Source organism: Nilaparvata lugens, chromosome 12 (genome assembly GCF_014356525.2).
Source record: "Nilaparvata lugens isolate BPH chromosome 12, ASM1435652v1, whole genome shotgun sequence".
Classification (NCBI taxonomy): Eukaryota; Metazoa; Arthropoda; class Insecta; order Hemiptera; family Delphacidae; genus Nilaparvata; species Nilaparvata lugens.
The window spans coordinates 19369150-19396188 of record NC_052515.1 but is presented as its reverse complement, the minus strand read 5'-3'; the positions used below and the strand labels follow the sequence as shown (position 1 = coordinate 19396188).

Below are 27039 nucleotides of genomic sequence, written 5' to 3'. Positions count from 1 at the left end.
TTAAGATTAGAAATAATAGAAATATGATTCCATCAAACAAAATATGAAACGCTACTCTCTTGGCTATGAGAATTCAATTTTTGTCGAGAATAAATGAATGGATCATGAAAATCATAAACCTCATTTTCTGTCCAGCCCATATTCTGAAACTTGGATTCCCTGGAAGCCCGAATTATTGATATATATGTTTCAAATTTCTGGCTCGATATGGTGGGGTCAGCTTCACGGCAGTAGGACTGCTCCAAAAGCTGGTTACTCACAACTCTATTGGATGAAACCTATTCTACCCGGGTATTGGGTTATACCTAGGTGCAAGTAATGGAAGAATTTGCAGCTTATATCTGATGTTGGCATGCAGTATCAACATCTTATGAATCTTCTCTCCCACGGCTTGTAAAACGAGCTCTTGATGAATGCAGTTGACGATCGACACCTAATCAACTCATTGTTGATAGAAGGCTGAATACAGTAGCCTATATATACACGGTTGAGTTGCCAACTAACCATTAGTAGGGAGTAAGACAGAGCTGTGAGGACAAATTGCGGTCTTACTCTTAATAGCTTCATTGTAGCAAGTCGCTTGTCATCGACTGTTCTAAACTTTTCTCTAATTTCCAAGTGAAAATCGCCCCCTAGTTTTGCGCAGTGCAATTTTCCAGTGTAGTTTACCGCATCTTGTTTTGTGTTCTACCGTGTTGTAAGAGCAGTTTGACTCACAAAGAAATATCAACATGAGTGTCAACGACGCGGATCACACCGAGCAAGCGATGCACTTGTTGAATGGAGTCGGTAACTTGGTGGGCAATTTCAAGTCGGAAAATAAGGAGAATGATGTTCCTATCAAAACTGTGAAGAAGACCAGAGCTGCGCCTATGCCGTCACTGGCTAAATTCAAAGTGGTAAGCAGTGTACTTTCACCAATTTCATTTTTATGGACTGTAGATACTCGAATCCAGAATTTGGTTTCGGGAGGGGCTAATTGGACTTGATTGGCGGTGGACGGGTGGTTGACACAAAGCACTTATCTAGAAAAAAAATCAAAGATAGGCCTGAAATCTGCATGTTTCCAGCATTTTTCTGCTTTTTCCCAGCATTTTCAAGGACTGATAAATAGAAAATTTCATGAAACAATAAAACGTAAAAATGTCAGTGAGTCGGCTAAGATATTGAAAATATTATATTAGAAGAGTTTTGAAATAAATGCCTAGAATCTGCATGTTTCCTGCATTTTTCAGCGTTTTATCAGCTTCTTCAAAAACTAATTGACAGAAAATATAAAAATCTAATACAAAGGTTCAGCTAAGGTTTACGAAATGAACTGTGTAAAGATAAAGTAGTGTGATTCGAAGTTACGTCAAAAATTAACCTGAAATCGGCGTTTTCCAGCGTTTTTCATTGTGTTTTCCTAGATTTCACAAGTGAATTGAAACTTGCTGAAGGGGTTTGAATAATTGTAGGTTGCGTTTCCAGCGTTTTACAATGTGTTTTCCTAGATTTCACAAGTAAATTTAAACTTGCTGAAAGGGTTTGAATTGTAGGCTATGTTTTGTTAGTTCCCTCCTTCATGTATATTTCAAAATATCATAATATGATGATATCATTATCTTAATCATCATGAAGAAATAGATATAAATAATGAAATTTTGTTTATTTAATCACTCAGAATTACACAACTTTTAGAAAAGTACCACAGGCTAAAGCCCAAAACGGTTCAATTCTGATTTATACAACAGTCCAAATGTTAGTAGGCAGCTATGTGTTACTTTCACATTTTTGAGTTACACTCCAATTCATAATAAAAAACACAGATTTTTTCAAATCTAAAAATAATCAAATCAATTACAAACAATTGAAAATGCCCAAACTTTGAAGGAATTATAATGTCTCTATGTGGGTATTCACTAAATTTTTCATTAATCCTGATTGAAGAAGAGATTTTTGCAACCCTGCGCTTCATAATTATTGGAACTATTACGTGATTGAATCGAATCTGAATGTCTCGATTGGATATTTGACAGAGGGAAGTAAGCTCAAGAAATAACCTTGCTGGTCTGAAACCTGGATGGATAATCCAGCTGGGGGTCCTGCCTGACTAGACGGTTCGACTGGCTAGATCTGGTTTAATTACAATATTATCTTGATTGGGGACTAGCATAGCCAGTGAGTCTAACCTTTCAATCACGTAGCGTTACTCGTTTTTGCAAGCAAAAGACAATCGTTCAGCATGTATCCAATGGAGACAATTCACACAAGAAACATTATGAGTGATGATTCTGTGCTTGAATGATGTCGAAAAATTATTAAAGACATCAGTTGAAATGACTTCCGGAATCGACATCCTATAATATTGAGCGAGCAATTTTTGTATTTTCATATTTGGTTATTTATATTTATTTCTGGTTACGGATCTCGTAAACGGCTCTAACGAAATTCGGAATATAGTAGGTTTATGATATTAATTCGACACTAGGTCTCATCCCTGGGAAAACTCGCTGAACGACATTGAAAGGATAATTCATTCTTGGAAAAACAGCTGAGACTTTCTTCGACTGTGGATAATAAAAAAGTGCGTCTGTGGAAAATCAAAATATCTCATTCCCGAAATTCATAAGCTGACGATCATTTTAAAGAATTGTGTTCTGTTTATCAATAGATATAAATAACGAGCGAAGCTCGATGCACTGATATTGATCCAATATCGAGGCACCAAGCTCCGCTCTGGAGTACAAAAGCATATCAAATTTATTACGAAAGAAGAAATTATAATATATTTATAGTTCATACAGAAAGGTTCTATCTAATCACAGTGGATTGAGATTAATTCCCAGATGAATGCAAACAATTTTCTCACAAAAGCTGGTTGAATTTTGATCGAAATCAGAGAATACCATTTCAAAAATATAGTTAATCAGATTGGTTCTACTTTAATTGATCAGGATTAAAATTTAACCTTTCTACTTACATAAAAATTCTACTTACCTTGGACACATTATGAGAGGACCCAAGTACATGATTCTGCACCTCATAATCCAAGGTAGAATAGTTGGTAAGCGCTCGGTAGGACGCAGAAGAATGTCTTGGTTGAGAAACCTGAGGGAAGCGTCTAATTGCACAACCAATGACCTATTTAGAGCGGCTGTGAACAAGGTAAAAATCGCCATGATGATTGCCAACCTCCGAAATGGAGACGGTACTTAGAGAAGAAGAGAAAATTTAACCGACTCTTGTACAACCGGCACTAAGTACCTGATTGAATGTTTACAAAAGTTCAACAGCTGAGTCATAATTTTGTCTCAGTTCCACACACATGCACTCGCTCACTCACTTCCATCATCAACAGATGACGAAATTGTCAGCTGTTTTTCCAAGGATGAATAAATCCTTTTAATGTCCTTCAGCGAGTTTTTCCAAAGATAAGACCTAGTGCAATCGAATTTCTATATTATAAACCTTCTATGTTCTGAATTCCGTGAGAATCGTTGGAGACGTTTTTCGAGATCCGGTGAAATACAAATATATAAACATCTAAACATTTAAACATATGAACAGAAATTACTCATTTAATAGTATAGGATAGGATTACATGACATCTGCCTCGCAGTGTTCTCTAGCAAAACACATGGAATAATTTCGATCACCTAACTCACCATATAAACTTGACTTGATCACTAGTAACTCATACCCTCCCCCCAAACTCAAGACAATAACTCAAGACTAACGAGGTGCTCCAAAAGGCCTACTTAAACTCATTTGGCGGCAAAGTTTCATGAAGAGGATCCTGGTCCACTGGTATGACAAATGCCTCAATCTTCAAGACAATTATTTTGAAGAATGATATCTATAATTTTAATTATTTTTTTTAAATGAAGAGCTCCATTCCAAAAAAACTAAGTGAGAGACATAATTTGTTGGCAGATTGGGAAGAACTGTTGCTGAATCACTGTATGCTCTGTGCCAATGAATTCTCGCTGGAAGTTAATTTATCATTAGAAGATCGATATGCATTATTTTCAAAGTTGTTATTTAATTCATCTAACAATTTTTTGTAGAAATAAAACTGCACATGCGCAGAAACATGGCATGGATTGGAAAAACGATTAGTTGGCTTGACAGTTTTGGAAAAATCTGGTGTGGCGCACTCACACAACTTTCCTTGCCGTTATGAAAATTTATCACTTGACGCTAGTGTACACGCGCAACTCAAGTTTAATATTCGAAGATCTGCCAGCTGGTGACAGGACAATAACGCTGGAGACACACAAAGTCTGCTATCTCTTCATAGTGAATGATTTAATAGAATCAACAGTTGCCAACCGTTTGCATTATTGAATAAACACATTTTCTCGAATTTCGAGCTTATTTCCAATTTTAGGTGAAAATGTCACTGAACATTGATTGTGAAGATTTTTATGCTCAATCTTTTCCACTTGATATTTTTTGTTTAGAATTGTATCTGAAGCCTGATAACTGGGAATCTAAAATCACACTTTGTATTGATGGGGCGGAGCTCCTGAAATTTTTACAGATATGGGACTTGTGGCAGTTGATAGAGCTTATCAATGAATATTTTAGATATGAATTTGATCAAAAATCGTTGGAGCCGTTTTCGATAAAATTGCGAAAAAGCCTGTTTTTGACAACATTTTCGCCATTTTAGCTGCCATCTTGAATTGGATTTGTTCGAAATTGTTCGTGTCGGATCCTTATAGGGGAAGGACCTTGAGTTCCAAATTTCAATTCATTCCGTTAATTGGGAGATGAGATATCGTGTACACAGACGCACATACACTCATATACACTCATATACACACACACACACACACACACACACACACACACACACACACACACACACACACACACACACACACACACACCACACACACACACACACAACACACACACACACACACACACACACACACACACACCACACACACACCACACACACAACACACACACACACCACACACACACACACACACACACCACACACACACACACACACACACACACACACACACACACACACACACACAACACACACACACACACACACACCACACACACCACACACACACACACACACACACACACACACACACACACATACATACACACAGACCAATACCCAAAAACCACTTTTTTGGACCCAGGGGACTTTTAAACGTATAGAAATTTAGAAATTGGGGTACCTTAATTTTTTTCGGAAAGCAATACTTTCCTTACCTATGGTAATAGGGCAAGGAAAGTAAAAATATAAATGTTTGAATAGTGATTACAGCTTTAAGAAGCAGGTTTTGGGAAGAAATACACTAGCAAATGATGAAGTCATATGTTTTGATAAGATATAACCTGAAAAAGAGAAATCTGAAAAAATTGACTTAGCAGGTTTAGGAATGGAGCTCTTCAATTATTCTTTTATTATTATACATTCGTCTTTTATAAAATGACCCTGGTATATCATCTTGAATGTTCCTTCATTTTCTGAAATTGAGAGAAATATGCATTTGGAATGATAAAAACAATAGATTGAATGAATAGCAATAGACTACCAATTTATTCAGCAGTACATAAAATCAGGGAAAGTAGATTTCGTGGTGATTTCATCAACTACTCTTTGAAATTAGTAAAATTCTTCGACAAGAGAAATTGGATTATTTTACAAGAATATTATATTGAAAAACTTTTGAAGACGAAAAACTTACATTAACTCATGTTCGGAGTCTGTGGATGACCAACAATAGGTCGAAACATTGTCACTGCTAAAAAGTAATGGTGTTTCCACTTCAAATGTTCTGGTTTTAATTTAAATTTTCGATAGATTGTGCAGAAAAATGGATTTACAACACCGTATTTTATATAAATACCATATACATCGATCCCAAATTTTTAGCTCTCATAAAATCCAAATTTCAGAATTTGGGCTCAACGGGGAATGGGGTTTATTCGCATTTCTATCTTGGCGGGTCAGAATGTCTATTAGCCTGATCTCAAAAATCCGAGTGCCAAAGATAGAGCCGATCTTGGGCTTTCCTTCTATACCATTTTCATAACTTGGTACGACCGTAACACCGTGGGAGACAGCTCAGCCCGCTACTGCAATCATCAATTTGCAAAAAGAAGGTGTCGATCGATGGGGAAGATTTGAAGCTTCTATTCTGTACAAGTTTCATAATTTTCACACAACAGTTTTGCTGGGGGCGGAAAAATAATTTGTAGGTCCATTCCGCCCCCAGGGCATTTAATCTAGAATGATATGATGAAAATAGTGATTGGGCCCTTTCATGACTTGGGCTTAATAATTACACTGACAGATATGGGAAAGTTTGTAGGTAACCAGTTCCTTTGCCGCCCTCGCGAAATAATCAATCAAGAAAAATATAATTTCAACATATTTCCATCTATCATGCTATACAACTCTTATTATTTCAGCTCAATAATACGCTTACAGAGGTGAGAAAGGTTGTGGGGAACAAGGTCATTTGCCTCCACCAGTGTATTTCTGAGAAATATAATTAATAATTGGCAAATCAAGTCTTCAGTTATCATGTCAAACCAATTTCATAATATATGCTCAGTAATATCAGAGACAAGAAATATAGAAATATGACATATTATAGAAGTATAAAAATATGCTCATGCTTATCCTTTATCTATGGTAATATGCACCCAGACGAGGGAAAGGTTGTAGGTAACCAGTTCATTTGCCACACACAGGAAAGAATAAATCAATGAAAATGTGGTGAAAATTGATGAATCAAGTTTTCAGCCGTCGTGTTATACCAGTTTCATAATTTGGGCTCAACACAAACAATTTTGCTGTCAGAAGGGGGAAGGTTGTAGGTAACCAGGTTCATGCCGCCTCGAATTGGGTGCCTGATAAATAGTATTGAAATAATTAAGATTGTGGGGAATATTCATTTGATGAGTGTTTTGCAAAAACATTAATTTTCACAAAAAAGTTTCTAATGAAAGAGTAATTATTATAAGTAGAATAATAAACAACAAACATTTCGTTACGAAATTCAAGTCATACACCCGAACAACAGACCACTCGCCAGTAGTGATGAACAGTGGGGCAAATAAACTGTAAACAATTTCCCCATTCCACTAATAATTAATTTCTCTGATTATCACTGATTGATTTTTACAATGAAAGCCCCCACAGCATAACAAGTAAATTAAATCATAGACCTTGGGTGTCAAGCTTCCAAGGATTTATGAGTGGATGAGTAGAAGGCAAGGGTTGGTTAACGACAAGTCAATGACTACAGAAAGCATCACCCCACTATTTTAATATTTAATCACGAAATAATTAATTGGCTAGCACTGGAGCAGATTCCAAAATTTCAATTAAAAACCACCCACCGGTGAAAAAAAAGTTGATTAGTTCATCTCTACAATAATCTACCCACAAGTGATTGATTATAATTTATGCAATACTGTAGATATGGAGATTACATATTATTATTGATGAATTCTTTTCATGGACTTCTTAATGCCGTGAATTTTTTAAAAATATAAGAAAGTTATGTTTGACTTATCATCACCTCTGAACTACTAGACTTGAGATTTCGCATATAGATTTTTAACTAACCAAGGATTGTTCTGTAAAAGAGTTACATTCTATAATCACTGGTTGTAAATCGTATTAGTTTTTGTAGCATTGATAGTTTTGTATGTTTCGGAGGAATAAAGGCTTTATTTATTTATTACTAACAGATATCCCGTGCTCCGCAAGGGTCTATTTTAGAACTTGACAAACTTAAAACTAAACCGAGTGGAACATGGAAGAGTTTGAAATAGGCCTAGAACCATCCTCGGTTAATTGAAAATCTATAAGCGGAATCTCAAATCAATCAGTCCAGTAGTTACGTGTATGAGCCAGTTCATTCCTTTATTATAGTTCTTCAACTTGATGCTAACCTAATAAAGTGACATAACTCAAATCTTGTTTGGAAACCTTCCTTAACTTAATGCCAACCTGACTGGTTATTAATTCAGTTGTAAATTTTAACCATCTGTTTCGAAGAGCAGGTCTCTCTAGATTATAAGTATATATTAACATAAATGGCATGTATTCATGTCCCATGAATGAAATTTGAACATGAATTCTGAAAAATGTAGAAGAAAAATTGTTTAAGTGGTGAAAGATGAAAACTTGATTCATAAATTTTTATAAAATTTTCCTTGAATAATTCTTCCCTGGGAGCGGCAAGAGACTTGATTACCTACAACCTTTCCCTTCCCTGCTGCAGTACAATTGTTGAGCCCAAAGTATGGAAGTGCTATAACACAATAGTTAAAAACTTCATTCAAATTTGTTATACCACTGACATAATTTATTATTAACGCTGCCAGAGGAGGTGATGTTTGTAGGAAGCCAGGTCCTTCGTAGCCTCAAGGGAAGAATTATTCATGAAAAATGTGATGAGAAAATCTGAACCATATCTGCAGTTGTCACGTTAGTTCACTTTCAAAATTACGCTCAATAAATTATGCTGCCAGAGGTTGCAGGTAACTAGGTTCTTTGCCGCTTCAAGGAAAAAATTAATCTATGAAAATAGTACCTACCTTGGAAGATGTATGCCTGCATATCGTTAGATTATTAATTAATAAAGCCTATATTTTTCTCCAAAACATACAAAATTATCAGTGCTCCAGTCACATATAGAAATAATACGATTCACAACTTAAACAAAAAATGTGATGATGAAATTTCTCGACAGTCTTTTTCTTATGAATTTGATCAATGTTTTGGAAAGTGAGACCGTCACCGAGCATAGACCTCCCTCAGGCTGTGCCTGAGACAACTGACATCCAATTCGCTCCAGCCATTCTGACGATGTCGTCCTTCCACCTTATCCTTGGTCTGCTGACGTTCTTCTTTCTCAATGTTTGCTCCCAATCATATTTATCTCCTACGTTCATCTTACATCTTGTAGTCTTGAAATATGTCCTGCCTATTTCGACTTCAATCTTCTTATTGTTTCAGTCACATCTTCCAGCTTGACTTTATTCTTGAAGGCTGCGGTACAAACTCTCTACATCTGATGAATATCTTGAATGCTCCTTTCCCTTGACAATTGAGTTTCTCGAATGGACTCGATAGTACTTGCTTGGCTAGCTCAATGAGTTTTGATTGGTTTTATTTTTTATTATATAAAGTATGATGTTCTTTTTACATGATCCTGTGTAATGACTGGGACCTCAAATTCAAGAAAGACTTTCCTGTTCGAATAAAGTGAATTTGTATAACGTGCATTATCTGTATTGATTTTTTCTTCTGAAGTGTTTTGTTTCGCATAATCTGAAATGGAAAGTATAGTCATATTATAACAGTGACAGTATTCAATGCACATGTACATTTTGATGAATGAATAATTATGTCTGTTATTTGTCTGATCCATTGATTAATTGAAATATTTGAATATTAATAATATTTACATTTATTCATAATATTGTACCTCCTTAAATATAATAATAGCCTATTATATATCTGAGAAACAGTTTGACTTATTGTTTGCGCTGATAAGATATCGCTTAGATAAGTTATTTGAAGAAACATACGCCTGCTACTCCCATTGTAATCGTGACCTCTTAAGCCAACTCCACCGAATATGATTCATGAGATGAAAAACCACTTCCCAATGGTTTGGATTCCACCTAAAACTGTAGGTCCACTATGCTCAGTATTGAACACCTCATCATTCATCTTACAATTCTTGTTATTGAAGAAGTACAAATGTAATTCTTGGATAATTTTTCTCCTACTAACTTCACTATCAATAATTATTGTTTAAACATGAACATCTGATGTATCATTTCGTTATTTTTTGTCATAATCATTCAATCACAGCTGTTTTCCATGCATGAAATCAAACCGGTAAACAGCTGTTTGCAGAACAATCAAACATATGATTCTCATAACAGCATACTCAACTATAATGAAAACACATGTTTTCTTTACAGTCAAGTATGTTTCCTAGTTCCGAAATAGGAACAGCAAAACTGCTACTAAAAAACCACCTTCAGCGCTCAAGGTGGAAGTTTTGTCAACTTCCGCAAAATTCCTGATTTGGAATTTGTAAACTAGGTAATGTTTATAGAATGCATGTAGTATCTTTAGCACAAGCATGTAATGTTTTATATTGTTCAATTATTCTTCTTTAGATTGTTATGACAAAGAATAGTGTATGCTACTTGGACGTGAATGACTTTTGCAGTGCTCGAATGAAATTCTAGTCTCAGCTAACTAGAACCATCATTCTCGACTGCAAAAGGCCCCTTCCCATCCTTGTGACGTAAGCTACTATTATGTCCTCCTTGTTATAGCAGCATCACTTTGCATCAGATGATTATAGCTGTATTTGAACAGAAACATTAATTAAGATACAGATATAATCAGTGATAATAAGCTGATAAAAAGTGAAATGTGCGTGTTCATGGTGCTCAAATCTGTATGCAGCTTAATATTTTGAATTATTTTTCCAATGCTGTGCTTATTCATTGGCCAATTTGATCATTGCATATATCTACCACATCAATTATTTTGAATTATTTTCACATTGCTGTGTTCCTACATTGGCCCATTCGATCACATAATATCATCTAATATTGCGCTTTTCTGTTGTGATTTAGGTTGGAGAGAAGGGCTCAGGCTTCCGTCCGCGGGCCAATGACGTTCAGGACTTCTACAAGATCCGCGACTCATGTTTGGCCAGCGGTCAGTTGTTCGAGGACTGTGAGTTCGATGCGGTCAAATCGTCGCTCGTTTTCAGCAAATCGCCCAGTATCAGTAAATCGCTCCTCGTCAAATCTATCGAGTGGAAAAGGCCCAAGGTTAGTCACTACATCTTAATTTACAGCTTTGATTTGCTGTAGAGTGTGATAACTCAGCGAATTAAAATTAAATAAATCGCTATCTACTATTTGTTGTGTGCATGTAGGATGTATGTTGAGAGAATTTTGAAAAGGAAGAGGAAGCAAAAATTCTCAAGCATATAGCATGAGAAAAAATGGGACATCTGCACCACAAATGCCAATTCAGTGTTTCCGATAATTAAAGGAATGATAAAAATAACGTTTTCCATTAAGTACCATATATTTCAATTGACCATCAATTTAGACTATTATGAAATTCAACTTTCAAATTGATTAAACTTGGAGAGTTCAACTATCAGAAATATAATATGAAATAAAAGAGAAAGCATGTCCCCCCTGTAGGTTTAGTCTATGTAAAAATTCTCTCACTTCAATAATTTATCATTCTAATGGAGCGGTTTGACTCAGTGGTCGCGCTGATAAGCAAGGTACTGTTGCGCTAAGAAAAGTTTAAGAATCATGCGCCTGCTTCTGCCGTTGGAAGGGTCAACTCCTTGAGCCGCCAACTCCTCTGAATGTGATTCATGAGTTGTGAAATCACTTCTCGGTGGCTCGGAAACCACCTAAAACTGTAGGACCATTCATTTCTCATCACCCACGCACAAGCCTTATCACCCTCATAAAAAAATCTGAAGAAGACTATAAAAAGCTAATGAAGAAGACAAAAAAGCTAAAATTAATTTATTTCCTTATTATGGACTTTGATTTGCTATGATTTATACTTCATCAAACCTGTGAAATTTCGACATGATTTTCGAATAAAATTCGGATAATTATCCTAGTAGATGCGGACAGGGAATTTTTATTTCATTGTAAGAGTGTCTCTAAGAATAGCTTGGATTATTGCAATTAGGAATTATTACATGATATATTGGTAATAGCACTTGATAGTAACTAATAACATGCGCACATGATCATGTGTTGTATAATAGCTATTTGTATATCGAGAGTGAAAAGTACTGTTTTTTCTCCCTGAGGGAAAAGTTTGAAGCCCGAGGCGAAGCTGAGGGCAACAATTTTCCTGAGGGAGAAAAAACATGTTTCATTCGTGATATACACATAGGGATGTTAATCCCGGGACTGATTTCCAATCCCGGTATTTCAGTATTATCCAATATCAATTCCGGCACTGATCCCGGGATTGGCATTAATCAGTTTCATGCATTTTTAACCACTTGTTCCTCCTCAATTACATGTTCAGTAACAGTTTGTGAAGATGGAAAAGGTCTCATTATAGTGGGAGAGGATATTATTGAAATGGAGAAATAATATTAAAATTGAAACTTTCCACTTCTATAAATGTTTTCAAGATTAGGAGTATTTTTTTTTCAAAAGCTGAACCACTACTAAATGAAATACAGCCAACTATTTTTACTTCATAAGTAGATATTCTACTTATGATAGAGAAAGAGAAGAGAAGAGGAATAATTAGACAGAGAGTGAATAGATGGTGCTTGTTTATTTCTGATTTCTGAAGTCTTTTCAAAGTTCTGAGTGCATTTCAAGGAGATGACATCAGCACTATTGCAAATATTGCGCCATCTAGACCAGTGAGTATAGAATATAAGAATGTATAAAATGTAAGAATGCATAGAATGTATTTCATTCTATACTCACAGTTCTAGACTGGTAATTGTGGTGCTGAGTTAACAGAAACGAACGTAGATAACGGCATAACATTGACATCCCTATATACACAACATTTTTCCTCCACCTACATTTTTATAAAAACTGAAAATAATTTTTTTTTAACGTATGTTACCAAACAATGTGTTACAACATAGGCTAATCTAAAAAGTAAACAGCTGGGCTGGCTTGTAATCACAGTTCTCCGCCGACAGCGCTATGCGCTATCTGTCAGCAAAAGTTGTAACAACAATGGCCGGCACAACTACAACTATGATGAAGTTCCCGTTCCGAATTTGATTAGTTAATGAGGAATATTCGTTGGCTGGTATTTTGAATAACATGGGATATAAAAAAAAAATATTTATACATTTTTTTAGTATATTGATATGGAATTTGTAATAATTTAAGCGTACAAACATAAATTTCTTATATTGATCAAATGTCTGGCTGAGGTATTGAATTTAGTTGGTTTAATGACTACTCTATATGCTTCCTCATCTGAGCTCAGACCTTCTAACCTATTTTAAATGTACGTTTCTAAAATAGAGATGCTTCTCATGTTATTCAATTCAATTCAATTCGATTTATTCATTCTTTGCACATTTTACATAGTTTAAATACACAAAAATACAAAATAAATAAAGAGTACAAAAGAATGTGTAGCTCGCAAGACTTTCGTCTGTTTGCGAGCATGAGTAAGAGAATATAAAGATTGAGAAACGTAGAAAAGAAAAAATATTTATAAAATAGAATATAATAAATGACTAAGAATAGCCTAATGGTAAAATAAATTTGAAATACAGAGTGAAATTCAGAACAGTTTTTTTTTTCTACAATATAAGAGGGAAAACCTGAGAAAGAGAAGAAGCACAGTGAATGCACAAGTCAACTGGTGATGAGAAGAGGTGAGTGGAGAAACGTAAATTTAGAATTTGTTATAAGCTACTGCCTTTGATTACTGAAAACGTCAGGTGATGTTTTGATCCATGATAAGATTTCTTTTCTCTTATAGCAATTTTGATTGTCTGATATGAAGTCTTGTGGTATAATATTTACTAGTTTGTCACATCTATACGGAAATTGCATTCTACATACTGTTAGATTAGTTTCAGGTAAGTCAGATCTCCTGTAAGTTTGGCGCGTGTTATATGGAGTAATTCGGGTATTGAAAAGATTTTTGTTTTTTAATAAATATGAAATTAAATTTTTCAAGTAGAGCTGTTTGATTGTAAGTATGTTAGATTCCTGGAAGAGAATTCTAGTAGGATACAGCCTTGGTTTGCTTAGTGCCACTTTTATTATATGTTTTTGAACATTGAAGATCTTGTTTATATGACATTCAGCAGTACCCCCCCATACCCTAATTCCATATTGCAACACAGATTGTGCGTAAGCAAAGTAGGCCATTCTAGTAATTTGTTGCATTTTCAACTGGCTCATTTTGTAAAATTTATTTGTTAGATACTTGACCTTGTGACATAGAGATTGGATCTGGGAATCCCATCTCAGATGACGTTCAACAATTATTCCCAGGTATTTAACGGTTTTAGAGTCCTCTAGTTTAGGACAGTCACAATCATTCAAACCTATTTTATTACATTTGATATTATGAATTTTCAAGTTTATTCGGTTTACAGGTTGAGTAGCAGCATTTGGTGTGAAGGTCATGAATGAAGATTTTTTATGATTCAGAGTCAGGGTATGATAGTCAAGCCAGTTCTTGACCCTGGAAATACCCTTCTCAGCTGATATTTTAGTACTCTCCCAGTTATCACCCGAAAAAACTAAAGTGGTGTCGTCGGCAAATGAGATTGTTTGACCATTTTGCAAGTCGAGATTCAGGAGGTCATTAATGTATAGTATGAATAAAATTGGTGAGAGTACAGTCCCCTGCGGTAAGCCGTAATCTAAAAGATTTTCAGTACTGGATTTATTTTCAATTGATAATATTTGAGAGCGACCTTCAAGGTAGCTTGTAAAAAGTTTCAGGGGCAAACCTCGAATTCCAATTCTATTGAGCTTTTCCAACAGTTTGGTGTGTGGGACAGTATCGAATGCTTTTTTCAAGTCAATAAAAATTGCAATAGATTTTTTATTATTACTAAAATTTTCAGTTAAAGTTTTTACTAATAACGAAATAGCGTCTTCTGTGTTTTTTCCTTCTTGAAATCCAAACTGGTTAGGGTGAATCACCTTTCTCACAACCATGTATTGTACTAGCCGCTTTTTAATAAGCTTTTCCATGATCTTTGAAAATCCACTTAGCAAGCTTATTGGGCGGTAGTTATTGGGATCGTCAACATCTCCCGATTTATGTAAAGGTATGACTTTAGCCACCTTGAACTCCTCCGGAAAGAAACCTTCATCAAAGCATTTATTAATTATTATTTTTAAAGGTTTAGCAATATAGTGGGCAATGATTTTTAGACAGCTATTATTTATGTTATTAATTCCTGGTGCTGAGCTGGATTTGAGGTCTTTAATTGTTTTGATAATTTCTTCCTCATTTGTCGGGAAAAGGAAAAAAGAATTTGGGAAACCTATTCGTGAAAAACGGGAATTTTGACCAGTTGGAGGAGGGATGTTTTTATTTTCTTTATTCAGTTCTTCTGCGAGTACTCTCCCGATAGACGAAAAATGTTTATTTAAAATTTCAGGATCAATATCAGTCTTTGAATTTTTCTTTTCTACATCAAGTATTTCATTTATGGTATTCCATGTCTTCCTGGAGTTACCTCTACTTTGCTCCAATTTATTTCTGTAATACCTAATCTTGGTTTCTTTCAGTAATTTGTTTAGGACGTTTCTATAGCGAGTGTAGCATTGTTTCATTTCGTTATTATGTGGTTACTTCTGTAGTTTTTTGTGCATTTTATTTCTGGTTTGAATAGCTCTTATTAGTCCGGTGGTGATCCAGTTCTTTAGTGGTTTATTTCTGTGTGATGTCTTTATTTTGATAGTTGCATTTTCAATATGGGTTGAAAGTTTTTGTTCAAAAGAGTGTACTAGTGTATGGATGTTATTATTATTTATTACCTCCTCCCAATCTTCATTTTCAAGATTTGAAATTAATTTATTGAAAACAATTTTTTCAGTAATAGTGTTTGCTAAATTAGGCCTATCAGAACCACCGTCTGCGGTTTTAATATGGATACTGGTGCTGTAATGGTCAGTTATATCGGTCTTGAAAATAGCACCTATCAAATCTTCAGCTTTGAAGGAACTATTTTTGAAAAAGATATGATCAATGCACGATTCTGATTGATTTTGGACTCGAGTAGGTTTATTTATATAGGAGACGAAACCGTTTGAAGACAATATGTTGAAATAATCAATAGAAATAGCGGTAGTCTGTTTTAGATTGATATTGATATCACCAATTAGAATTATATTTTTATGTGCGAGCAGTCTTTCTAAAGTACTTTCCAAAGCATTCAAAAAAAGATTTGCTGATAGAGAGGGTGATCTGTATATTGCAATTAAATTGATCTCATTTTTAGTGATAGGATTTTTAATATTAAGTATCAATGAGTCTGATTCCATAATTTCAATGTTTAATTTGTTAAAAGACAAATTATTTAATGGAGTTACTTTTACGCTCTAGGAAGTTTTCCTGTTTTTCCAAGCAAAGAGCAAAAAAGTGACACTTTAGTATTATGTTCTAGGGAGTAAAGTAAGCACTTTAGACAGGAGGTGGGGGAGAAGGAAATAGTATGTAGCCTATTCTATTTTTATTGACTCCTATTTTTGTACTGTGTGGTAGTAGCCTACCCGTCCATCAACTTACATTATTATTCTTCCTTCAGGAAATTGTCGATGATCCAAAATTTTTCGTGAAAGGGGCCAATAGATTTGATGTGAATCAAGGAAAGCTTGGTGAGTAGAATCAACTACATCGATGATAATTTGGAGAACAAATAATTATATGGTAATAATATTATTCGAAAATGTGTGATGTATGGAAACTGTTCCTAGTGTGCAAGATGTAAAAAGACGACTTCCACTTCATGTTGAATGACAAAATTCCATGTAAATATTATGTTCCAAGTTCGAAATTTTTGAAATTGAATTGATCTTCCATAATGTTGATGCTCTCTGCTTCATTTTATATTTGGAGAGATGGAAATTCATTTGTAATGATAAGACTGTAAGCCTATATAATTATTATTAGAAGAGATATCTAATTATTACTTATAACACACCGGTGTGTGCACGAATAATTCAACAACATCATCAACAGAAATATTTTTCTGTAATGAGAAACCTCTTCATGCTAGATACGTGAATGTACTGTCACGGATTTTCCCTCTACAAAACTAGTTCTTGTGGGTTCTAGAATACTATAGAATGAGCAGACAAGACTTGCAGTTATAATTGCACTTCATTTTACTCTAAACTAAATAGAGGAACAATTGACTCACAATATAATAGACAATTGACTCAACTACAGGCAATTTATTCACTCAACTAACAAGTATCATTTATACACACAGTTATTTAATATTCACAATTCATTACAGTATGCAACACTATCACTGTCAGTATCTTATACCAGGACTCGCTGTATTGCAGTTTGCATATCATGTATCCATATCACCGTCCTGTATCTTGTATTTTGATACAACTGTCACAACAATGATAATTATTGTCACTACACTAGATAACAATTTCAATACTGTTACTATACAATTATCACTATACCGTCACTATAGAATTATCACTTTACTGTCACTATACAATTATCACAATTACCACTATACTGTCACTTACAATTATCAATAGGAACTGCCAGGCTTTGGGTACGGCTGACATTGTTCCTTCACCACTGAACGTCTTGCTTATCACTCACTTGCTTATCACTGACTGACTTACTAGGCGAGAGATCCCTCTATATAATTATAAACCCTAACGTTTTTATTCCAAAACAATCCAGAAGGGTGGAGGATTCTCCCCTATTATCGACACAATGAACAAACCAGAAGTAGCCAGTACTTTCTAAACGACCCTAGAGATATAAACAAAAAAAAGCGACTCAGTCTCATAGACAACAGTGACCTGTAAATCATCAGCCACCCTGCTGCCCCATTCTGTTCCTCCTTCAAACATGTGTGAATTCCAAAATACTAGTATATAATATTATTTTGGACTGATAGATCTAGATAGTAGGAATAGCTCCAGACTGGCAAGGTCGGCTTGTTAGTGATCGCCGGCGACCTGGGGGGCCCTGGAGCCCTGGACCTAGCACAAAAAATTCAAATAGCAAGAAAAAATGTTCAACAAAGAATTGTACTTTGATTAGTCCTTGGGACCTTGGGTGTCCAAGACCCAGGAGCTCTTGGGGGGCTCAGGGGGGACCCTGAAATCCTGGGCTGGACCATCCTTATGAATGAAATGGATGAATGAATAATAAATAAGTTGATAGGTCCAGCAGGAAAGAATGTTGCATTTGACCAAAATAACTAGTTCTTTCTTGATGGGTAATAAGGGCCCTTGGTCTAAGAGTCTTCTGGAGCCCTGGACCTTGAAAAATGAATGAATATAGAAATCAAATCAACAGCAAAAATTTCTTCCACCTTGATGAGTCTCAAGGGCCTCTGCAACCCAGAGACCCCTGGGGGGGCCTGAATCCCTAAGCTGAAACATACTTATATAGATTACTGAGAAATGAGTTGAATCCATTCAGCATGAAAGAAAGTTGTATTCAACAACAAAATAAAAATTATTTATTATTAGGTCTTGAAAGGACCCTGGTGAACGAATACAGTGTACTCACTCTCAACCCGAAATTCACATCTTTTTTATAAAGAATGTTGTTTTCATACTATCATATTCTCATCATGATATATATTAACTGTAACAATGTTTATCATCACTTTCTATTGTCAGTTTCTATTGTCACTTTCTATTGTTATAACGTTCCGATTTATTCATTGTTTGAAATTCAGTTTAACCTTCTAGTCATGCCCCTATTTTTCTCTGACGTGAGTTGTGAACCTAGGTCCCGAGGACCCACTTCTTTCACATTGAATATTCCAATAGATTTCAAAATAATTATGATAAAACTATAGTGATGAATCCTATGATAGATCTTACATGCAACACTAATAGAAAGATACCAAAAACATTGGATGGTGATAGTTCACTCTTAGGATAGTTTTTAACATACCCTCAAGCACATGTTGCCCATTTTTTGCAAAATTTAAGAAATTATAGTGATGAATACTATCATAAATCATAGAACCTACATGAAACACTACTAAAAAACATGGAGGTCATAATATATATAGTTCACTTTTAGGGGTGGTTTAGCGTGCCTGGGATCACATCAGGTTCATTGGTTTCACTATCATCCTACTCAGGGTCATTGTTCTTAACTTGCACTATGAATTTATCTTCAGCATCACCAATTTCATTGAAATCGAGTTCTAGAAGGTGATTTCCACATTCTTCGAAGTCTCTGTTCAAAACGTGCTTATTTGAAACTGTTTGAATCCAATCACCAGCCTATTGCATAGAATGTACATTTGAAAGAAATGAAAAATCAATGTTAGTCGAGAGACTCTTGGGTCATGGAGACCCAAAAGCGTCATTTCACGAAAACAAGCCACTACACCAATGTTAAGTGTCTACTGGCATGAATTTGCATTAGGCTAATCACAAAGATAGTAACGCGATCGGCAGCAGTATTATAACTAAAATAAGAATTGCATGAGTCCCTGGGACACGACTAGAAGGTTGAGGACGTTTTATTTTCAAGGTGATTGCTGGCTGATTGCGGCCGTGGCGAACCTGACATTGCACGAGCACCTATTGCAGCAAGTTGTGCCCAACGATCAGAGCTTCCAAGACAACTATGCAGGCATTTTCCATTTCAGGTTGGTCATACTGAGATCACTTCAAACTGCCAGCATTGTTGCATTGACGTCATTAAGGAATGCAAAATTGAAATTGAATATTAACAAAATAATCGTTATTCATTATTCAAATGTTGATACTGAATAAAGCTTTTTCTGTGTTGCATATCCATACTTTTCCATTAATGATATATTGCATATAAAATGCTTATTAAAGTAATTGAGCTGTGTCATGTAATTTCATTGAAGAACAGTGTTACTGAATTATGAAGATGCGCTCTCATTTTTGTGTTGAATCGAGAATTATTATTATTTTTTATATAGGATTTGAAAAAAACACATATTTGTGGATGAATCGATAAAATGTAATGAAGTTTTGTAATGCTATCCAATTCAATCTTCAAGTATTCTGGTGGAACGAAATCCATCTGAAATCGAACGAAAAAATAGAACTTACATTTCATGCGTTGTTATTCATTATTAAATGAATTATCAATAAGTAATAAATAATATTTGTTTTGTCACTGCCACCACTAATCAAACATTTTTGATGTTATTTTCAACAATATTCCAAACAAGACCAAACTGAATCATCGATTGAATTTCTGTATAACTATGAAATTTTATGGTCATATAGGCCTATGGTACTATACTAATATTGTTCAACAATACATAGGTATAGTTAGAAACATTGGTACTTTCATTATTTCATCAATGCTGTTTTAATATCGATAGTTATATTTGATAATATTTCCATTATTTCCAATATTCGCAAATTTGTTAATATTTTATACTGTTGTAGGTTTTGGCAGTACGGTCACTGGGTGGACGTGGTAATAGATGACCGCCTGCCAACTAATTATGGAGATCTTGTCTTCATGCGTTCCAATGAACAGAACGAATTCTGGAGCGCTCTGCTAGAGAAGGCTTATGCCAAGTAAGATGAATGTCCAAATTAGAAAAGCATTGTCTCTCAGAAATATTGATTTCTTGTTAAGCTGTACATAATGTCCTGAAACTCATCGTGAAGCTCATGTTGCATAACCTCATGAGTAGTAAATTTGGAGCCTCTCTGTATATAGTACTACGGTACTTGAGACTGTATCATAGATACTATCATAGCCACCTCTGTATTGGAGGTGACTATGATACTATAGATAATATTCAGTGGCGTCACAAGCTGTAATTTTGTGTTTTGGAATTGATATATGGTATATATGGTATATATGGTATATATGGTTTTGGAATTGGTATATGTATCATTGTATTGATTCAGTATATAAAATATTGCACTAGACTCCTTCATTTCAGAAAAGTTTGTCGCCAAATTTACAATTTTATCTCCTGTTCCTATTTCAACTTATCCAAGAATTCATACCATTCTCAAATAAACAAACTGAATCAAACGTTGATGTATTATATAATTAAATGTTGATATACAGATGAAAATTACTGAAATATTGCGATTATTCAAATGCTACTGAATTAATTATTATTATTTAACGAGAATTCAAATTAATTGCCGGTCAGGAATGCTTACCCTTACACCAAACTCACAATCTCTGGATACTGGCTGGCCGCTATCTTCGTATAAAATGAGCGCTGCTATCCAGAGATTGTCAGTTTTGTTTAGGGGGAAGCATTCCTGACCGGCAATTAGGAGGTGCTGGGTTCGATTCCCGGGCTGACAAATAAGTTTTAAAAAGTAGCGCTCATCGAATTTCCATCTGGCTGTTTACCCTGTTGTCAATATTTGCAGTAGCAGAAGTCTTCGGGGTGAATCACAGCATTTTATTTGGATATTAGTTCAATAATAATAAATGCTAATATATTAATATAATATGTAGTATAGCTATATGTTGTTAAATATAAGTATATATGACCTATTGAAATTGATTTATCTCTCTTCATCTTGTTTTTGTATTGGTTAATGTCTATTTTCAACTCATGAATGGATGTAAAAGAGCAATGAAGAATAAATAAATAAATAAGATGAACATAGCCCTCATAAAACTCCACTTCTGGGAAGAGTGATGGTAAGATGGATAGAAAGATTTCAGCTGATATTCTCAACATATTCGGGGGAGATTTTTAAAAATCTTGTGCGGTACTCTTACACTACTTTCTTTTCTGGGATAATATTTTTTCATACTGTAATATTATTCATTAAATCCAAGCCTAGGCTTTCGTCATGAAACTGTTCCCTCCATTATTCAGAAGAGAGTTGATTTTCATGAAGTGATTATTTTCCAACTTCTCGACTTTTTTTATAGTGACCAACTTTTTACGATAATGCAACTTGAACTGAATCTGGAAAATAACAAAATCTGTGCCGTTCTTACACTCACACCCGGCCAAGACAGTAATATACAATAGTCGGCTTGAAATTTAGAACATAAACCACCCTATACCATGGGATATCTTCTAATGCTTATTTTCCTCTATGGTGGGTGTTTTAAAACATCCATTGTATTCAATAAATTTCATAAAACCTATAAGTTACCATTTTGATAATCACACAACATTATGCCATACAATTTATAGAAATACGTCATGATCAACAGTCAAGATACTATCTTTGAATCTGATTCTATCCTGCCTCACTTTTCTTTTGCTAAGGTTGGCCCACTAACGACAGGATATGCATGATAATTTTATTTCAACTTCTAAATATTGAATCTGTTAAGGGTTGACATGCATGTTCATCTTTCTCAATATTTTCAATGATAGGTGTTTGCAATGTACCTAGAATACAATGTATTCTAGGTACCTTGAGTGTTTGTACAAATTCATTAATGAATACATCGGAACATCCATTTGAACAAATGATGAAGTCAAATGAGAAATTGCAGCACCGATTAATAATCAAATAAACTGATGGGAAAAAATAAAGCATTCATTCTAATCACTTTTTTGTTTTGGTGGCCTTTCTAAAAAATATGTTCCACATTTGAAGGACTTCTCTGAAATACTGCTCAACTGTGAGATCTCAATAAATCAATTCCTTGAATTTTCGAAATAATATTCTCATATTCCATGAATTACGATTTCTTATCGATTTTTAGAAATAATATACTTCTGTGATGTATCATTCTCTAATTTCTAAAGATTCAATTTTCAGACTACATGGCTCTTACGAAGCGCTAAAAAACGGTAAAGCTTCCGAAGCCTTAGAAGATTTCACTGGCGGCGTCACTGAATTATACGATTTGAGGGACGAAGCATCGTCCAATCTTTTCAAAATCATAGAAAAAGCACATGAAAGGTCATCTTTGATGACATGTTCAATTGGTGTAAGTTCATCTCATTTATATACAGATAAATCATGTCTTTATTTTTTATGACTAGGCTATTTGAATATGGCTATTTGAGTATTCCTTAGACAGACAGGAATATTCCAGCGACAAATAAGGCCGTATCTATGGACTTCAACTTAGGGCTCCTCAGTCCCCTGTGGGTAGGGGGAGCATTGAGTCGATCATCGTACTCAAGAATGTGTTGAAAACCGGAATTCACCTACAGTATCCATGCTTGTCGTAGGAGGCGACTAAAATGGACCTCAAGGAAACTCCAGAAGTTGCCTTGCCTTCAAAACCACGGGATCTGCCCCATCAGGGCAATTTCGGAGGGGCAGAAATAAAAACTCAAGAGACTATAGATGGGCGAAACTCCAGGCACAAATGTGGGTCAAGATGCTGAGTCGAGGGTGGCCGAGCGCTGGGCGCCCTGGAGGCAGCTTGGCGTCCCCTCTGTCAGCGGAAGGACCTACAAAAAGGCCAGGAGTGGAACTCACATAGGTCACGAGTTTGTGGGTGGAGAGGCCAAAACTCACCACTGCTCAAAACAGGGCGGCCATTCGGGCATAACTTCTTGAAGGAATTGGGGCTTTTGACCCTGCAAAGTTTCAGAGGGGCAAAAAGAAAAAACTAAAGAGACCAGTGATAGGTGAAAAACCAGGCACAAATGTGGGTCAAGAGTGGCCGGGCGCCCTAGAGGCAACTTGGCCGCCCCTTCCTCAGTGGGAGAACCTACAAAGAAGGCCAGGAGTGGAACTCACCTGGGTCACGAGGACTAATCAGTCAGAAGAGACTGCCAAGCATATCACACTGGATTGCAACAAGGATTGAAACCAGGTGATGAATGGAATGTAATGAACTCCTGGTTCTTGTAAAGGACATAGACGTATTGGTTTGGCTGACTAACATACTACTTGGGAACACAATAAGCTTCGGTTGACGAGTGGGGTTCTTTGAACCTTTGGATCCTTGAATCTGTCCCTCCAAAAACAATAAATAGGGCTCCTCAACTCTGGTTCTCCGAAATTTCGGGTTGAGTCAATTCAATTAACCTCAAATGATGTTCCCAGGAACATCCTGAATTGTTTATGCTGAGCCTAAATCATTGTAGTAGGCCTGAAGCCTACAGTTGAATGCTATATGAATGTACTCTGTGATTTTGAACAAGTTATTTGATGACTTCTAAAGCTGAGTTTACACCAATCCTTGAAGATTCTATTAGATTGAATGGAACTTGACAAACACATAAATTTTCATCATGTATATGATAAGTTATGTTCAATCTAATAGAATCTATGAGGATTAAGTTATTGACATTTTGTTAATAACTTTGATGTAAACGCAGCTAAATGCAGCTTAAGTCAGTTTTTATGTTTATACGCTTTATCAAACACAAAAGATAGTGAGTATATGCTTGAAGAAAAGGAATATTCTCGTATCTTTATTCTAGGATGTTTATTTGAGTGTATTGAATGGAAAGACTAGTTCAGCTTCACAGATGAGCCAAGTTCGCAACTTTGTCCTTCATTGACCAATTTACCTATTTTGAGGAATTTCTCTTCATATTATCTATGTCAGATGGTCTTGCTATCTCAACTGATGTTTTCAAAAAGTAGAATGTCTTATTTTTGAGGACAGAGGGTTGAAAGAAGCTCTGACAGCTGTTGTTGATGACAGCCTAATGCAACTTTCCAGGTGATCTTTGTTCATTAACTGTCTTTCCCAATCTTCTGCCCCAAGTGGAAATAATGTTCAAATTTTCCTTCTCTTCCTTCCTCCAGTGATATTTCCTTCTCTTCGCAGTTGAATGTCATGACTTTTGACTTGTTTAAATTCACCTTCAATCCAATTTTCCCTGTCTCTACAATTGAATCCATTAGCATGTAGTGAGCTTCTTCTGTGCTGCTTCCTATTTGCACAACATCATCTGCCAATTTCAAGGTGTTACATTTTTTACCATTGATATCTATTCCACTATCATTCCAATTCTGATTCCTGAAGCATGTTTTAAGGACTGCGTTGAATATTTTGGCTGCTGGAATGTTACCTTGCCTTTATCCTCTTCTCACTTCCACAAATTTTCCTTTTCCTCACCATTTAAACTCAATTTCCATTCTTTCATAGATGAACTTGGATAAATCTAGATAGTTTCCTCTTATACAAAGTCCAGAAAGTGTTTCTAGTGGGATTTTGTTGTAACACTGTCGAATGCTTCGTCAAAATCTATAAATAGTAGAACTAGTGGGAATTTATAGTTCTTTGAGTTCCTTATTATCAGCTCCAGCAATACAAGTATGTTGTCCAGGGTTGAAGTTCTTCTTGAAACCAGCTTGATCGACAGAAGTTTGTTAAGTCAGGTAATTGTCTATGCAATGTGTTATAACTGATATAAATAGGCTACATTATTATATTATACTAGAATACTTATCGGCCAATAGTTCTTTATTTCTTTCCTATCACCTCTCTTAAAAAGCAGTTATAGGCTGGCTTTTAACCATATTTCTGGAATTCTGCCGCACCTGAGACATGTATTGAATAGCTTTGTCAATATTTCGATCTTAGTGCTTCTGATAGAAATAACAGATGATTTCTAATATTCCCTTCTATTTCTACCATTTCAATTACACCGTTATTCTTCATAGCAGTCATGCCATGTTCTTACCAAGATGCTGCTGTAGCCTATTGGATTGCTTAATACTATTGCCGAATTCGATAGTCTCTTCCAAATCAGATATTTTGCTTCTGTTGGTCCATTCGTTCAATTTTCTGCTTGAAACCTTTGAGGTTCCGCTGAATTTAATCAGTTTATTCCAGTTTCCTTCTTCTCTCCAGTAATTAATTTCCAGTAATTTACTTATTTCTCTTGGTATTTTCCTTTTCTTGTTCTCTTGTTTGTTGCCTAGCATTGGCTTGTTGTTCCAAGAGCATTACTTGACAATTTGTTTGATAGCATCTCTAAATCATCAATCGTTTCATCAATCAAGTTGGTTTGCAGTTCCTCCTCAAACGCAAAACCTTTCAAATCTGTTTGAATTGAGACCGTTGAGGAAATAAGCAGATTGCAGGTCTCAAGAGGTCTTCAACAGGTCCTCCTGCAGATTGCAGGTCTTCATCTGCGAAGCCAACAAGTTGTGGTTTCAGGGGTAAATCACCCCCATTCTGCGAAATTCATCTAAAATATAGAAAGCAAGCGGTTTGCATTAGTGTAGAATGGTCTTTGTTTGTAAGATTTAAGTTCGGTGTACTTTGGGGTCCGTTCTTGGCACTTTACTTTGTTTAATAAGCACAAATGACTTGCCTCACAATGTATTGTAAAACACTTTTATACACTGACGATATAAAATAACTTTTTTAATGTCTCAAATGATTTAGCAGAGCTTTCAAATCTTGTAAATATTTCATTGAAGGATGCGGGAGACTGGGTTGAAGACAATGACTAGCTTTTGAATGAAAATAGAACTGTGAATGTAATTTTCAGTCTTAAATCTTACGCTAATAAACTTGCTAAGCAAGGTATGGTTGATGATGTAATGTTCTTGGGGGTTCATGGCGACAGACAGTTGACATTGAGAAATACTCAGACATGTAGACTACTCAAAAATATAGCTGTTAAGTATAATCTATCTTATTGGACGACTTGAAAATTGTGCAACATCAAACTGTGTAAAGATGGCTTATTTTACTTTATTCCAGTCTATTTTTAAATTATGTTTACTTGTATGGGACAATTGCACTAGGGTTGATGGAATTATGAGGTTACAGAAAACGATTGTGAGAATCATGAGCAATGCAAATCTCCTAGATCGCTGTAAGCCCATTTTTGTTGAACTACTGATAAAAACTGTCATAAATTTGTACATTTTTGAACTAGCTACTCTTCAAATAAATTATCCTGATAAATTCATGGCTTATTTGCCTGATAATGACTCATGATGCATGATTTTGAACCGCCTTGAGGAGTCGAATATAATGATCTGTAAAACGATGAGATCCGATAATTGTGTCGAAAGTTATGTTTGTTTGAAATTTTGATCCTTGAGGTGTTCTTATGCGCACCTCTCCACTTAATTGAATGTATCCAATGGGTGATTTTCAAAGAACATGATCTTATGAAGTTATATCATTGTGCTAAATCTCAATGTGATGAAATTAAGTTGGTGATGATGATGAAAGTACTTCGGTACTCATTGAAGATGGAGAGTTTCGAATGATCTCATTTTATTCAGAATTTTATAAACTGAAAAAGGCGGGAGCGGAATTTTCTTTCCGATTACTGGATTTGGCGGAAATAGCTGAAAAAACTGAAATATGAACCGAAAATACAAGATTTTTTAGTCACTCTGTATCTAGCACAAGGAAATTTTGCATGAAAA

General features: G+C 35.3%; 1 protein-coding gene across 1 annotated transcript in view; it reads left to right on the top strand.

Annotated features, from left to right (window-relative positions):
* Positions 1-508: 508 nt before the first annotated feature.
* LOC120353930 (calpain-A-like) overlaps positions 509-27039 on the top strand; it is a 28105-nt gene continuing 1574 nt past the window's right edge. The window contains exons 1-6 of the mRNA XM_039439477.1: positions 509-899; positions 10645-10845; positions 16323-16392; positions 19274-19391; positions 20173-20307; positions 22492-22663. Of these exons, the coding sequence (XP_039295411.1) occupies positions 732-899; positions 10645-10845; positions 16323-16392; positions 19274-19391; positions 20173-20307; positions 22492-22663 (864 nt within the window). The 5' untranslated portion in view covers positions 509-731. The remainder of the gene's footprint in view (positions 900-10644; positions 10846-16322; positions 16393-19273; positions 19392-20172; positions 20308-22491; positions 22664-27039) is intronic.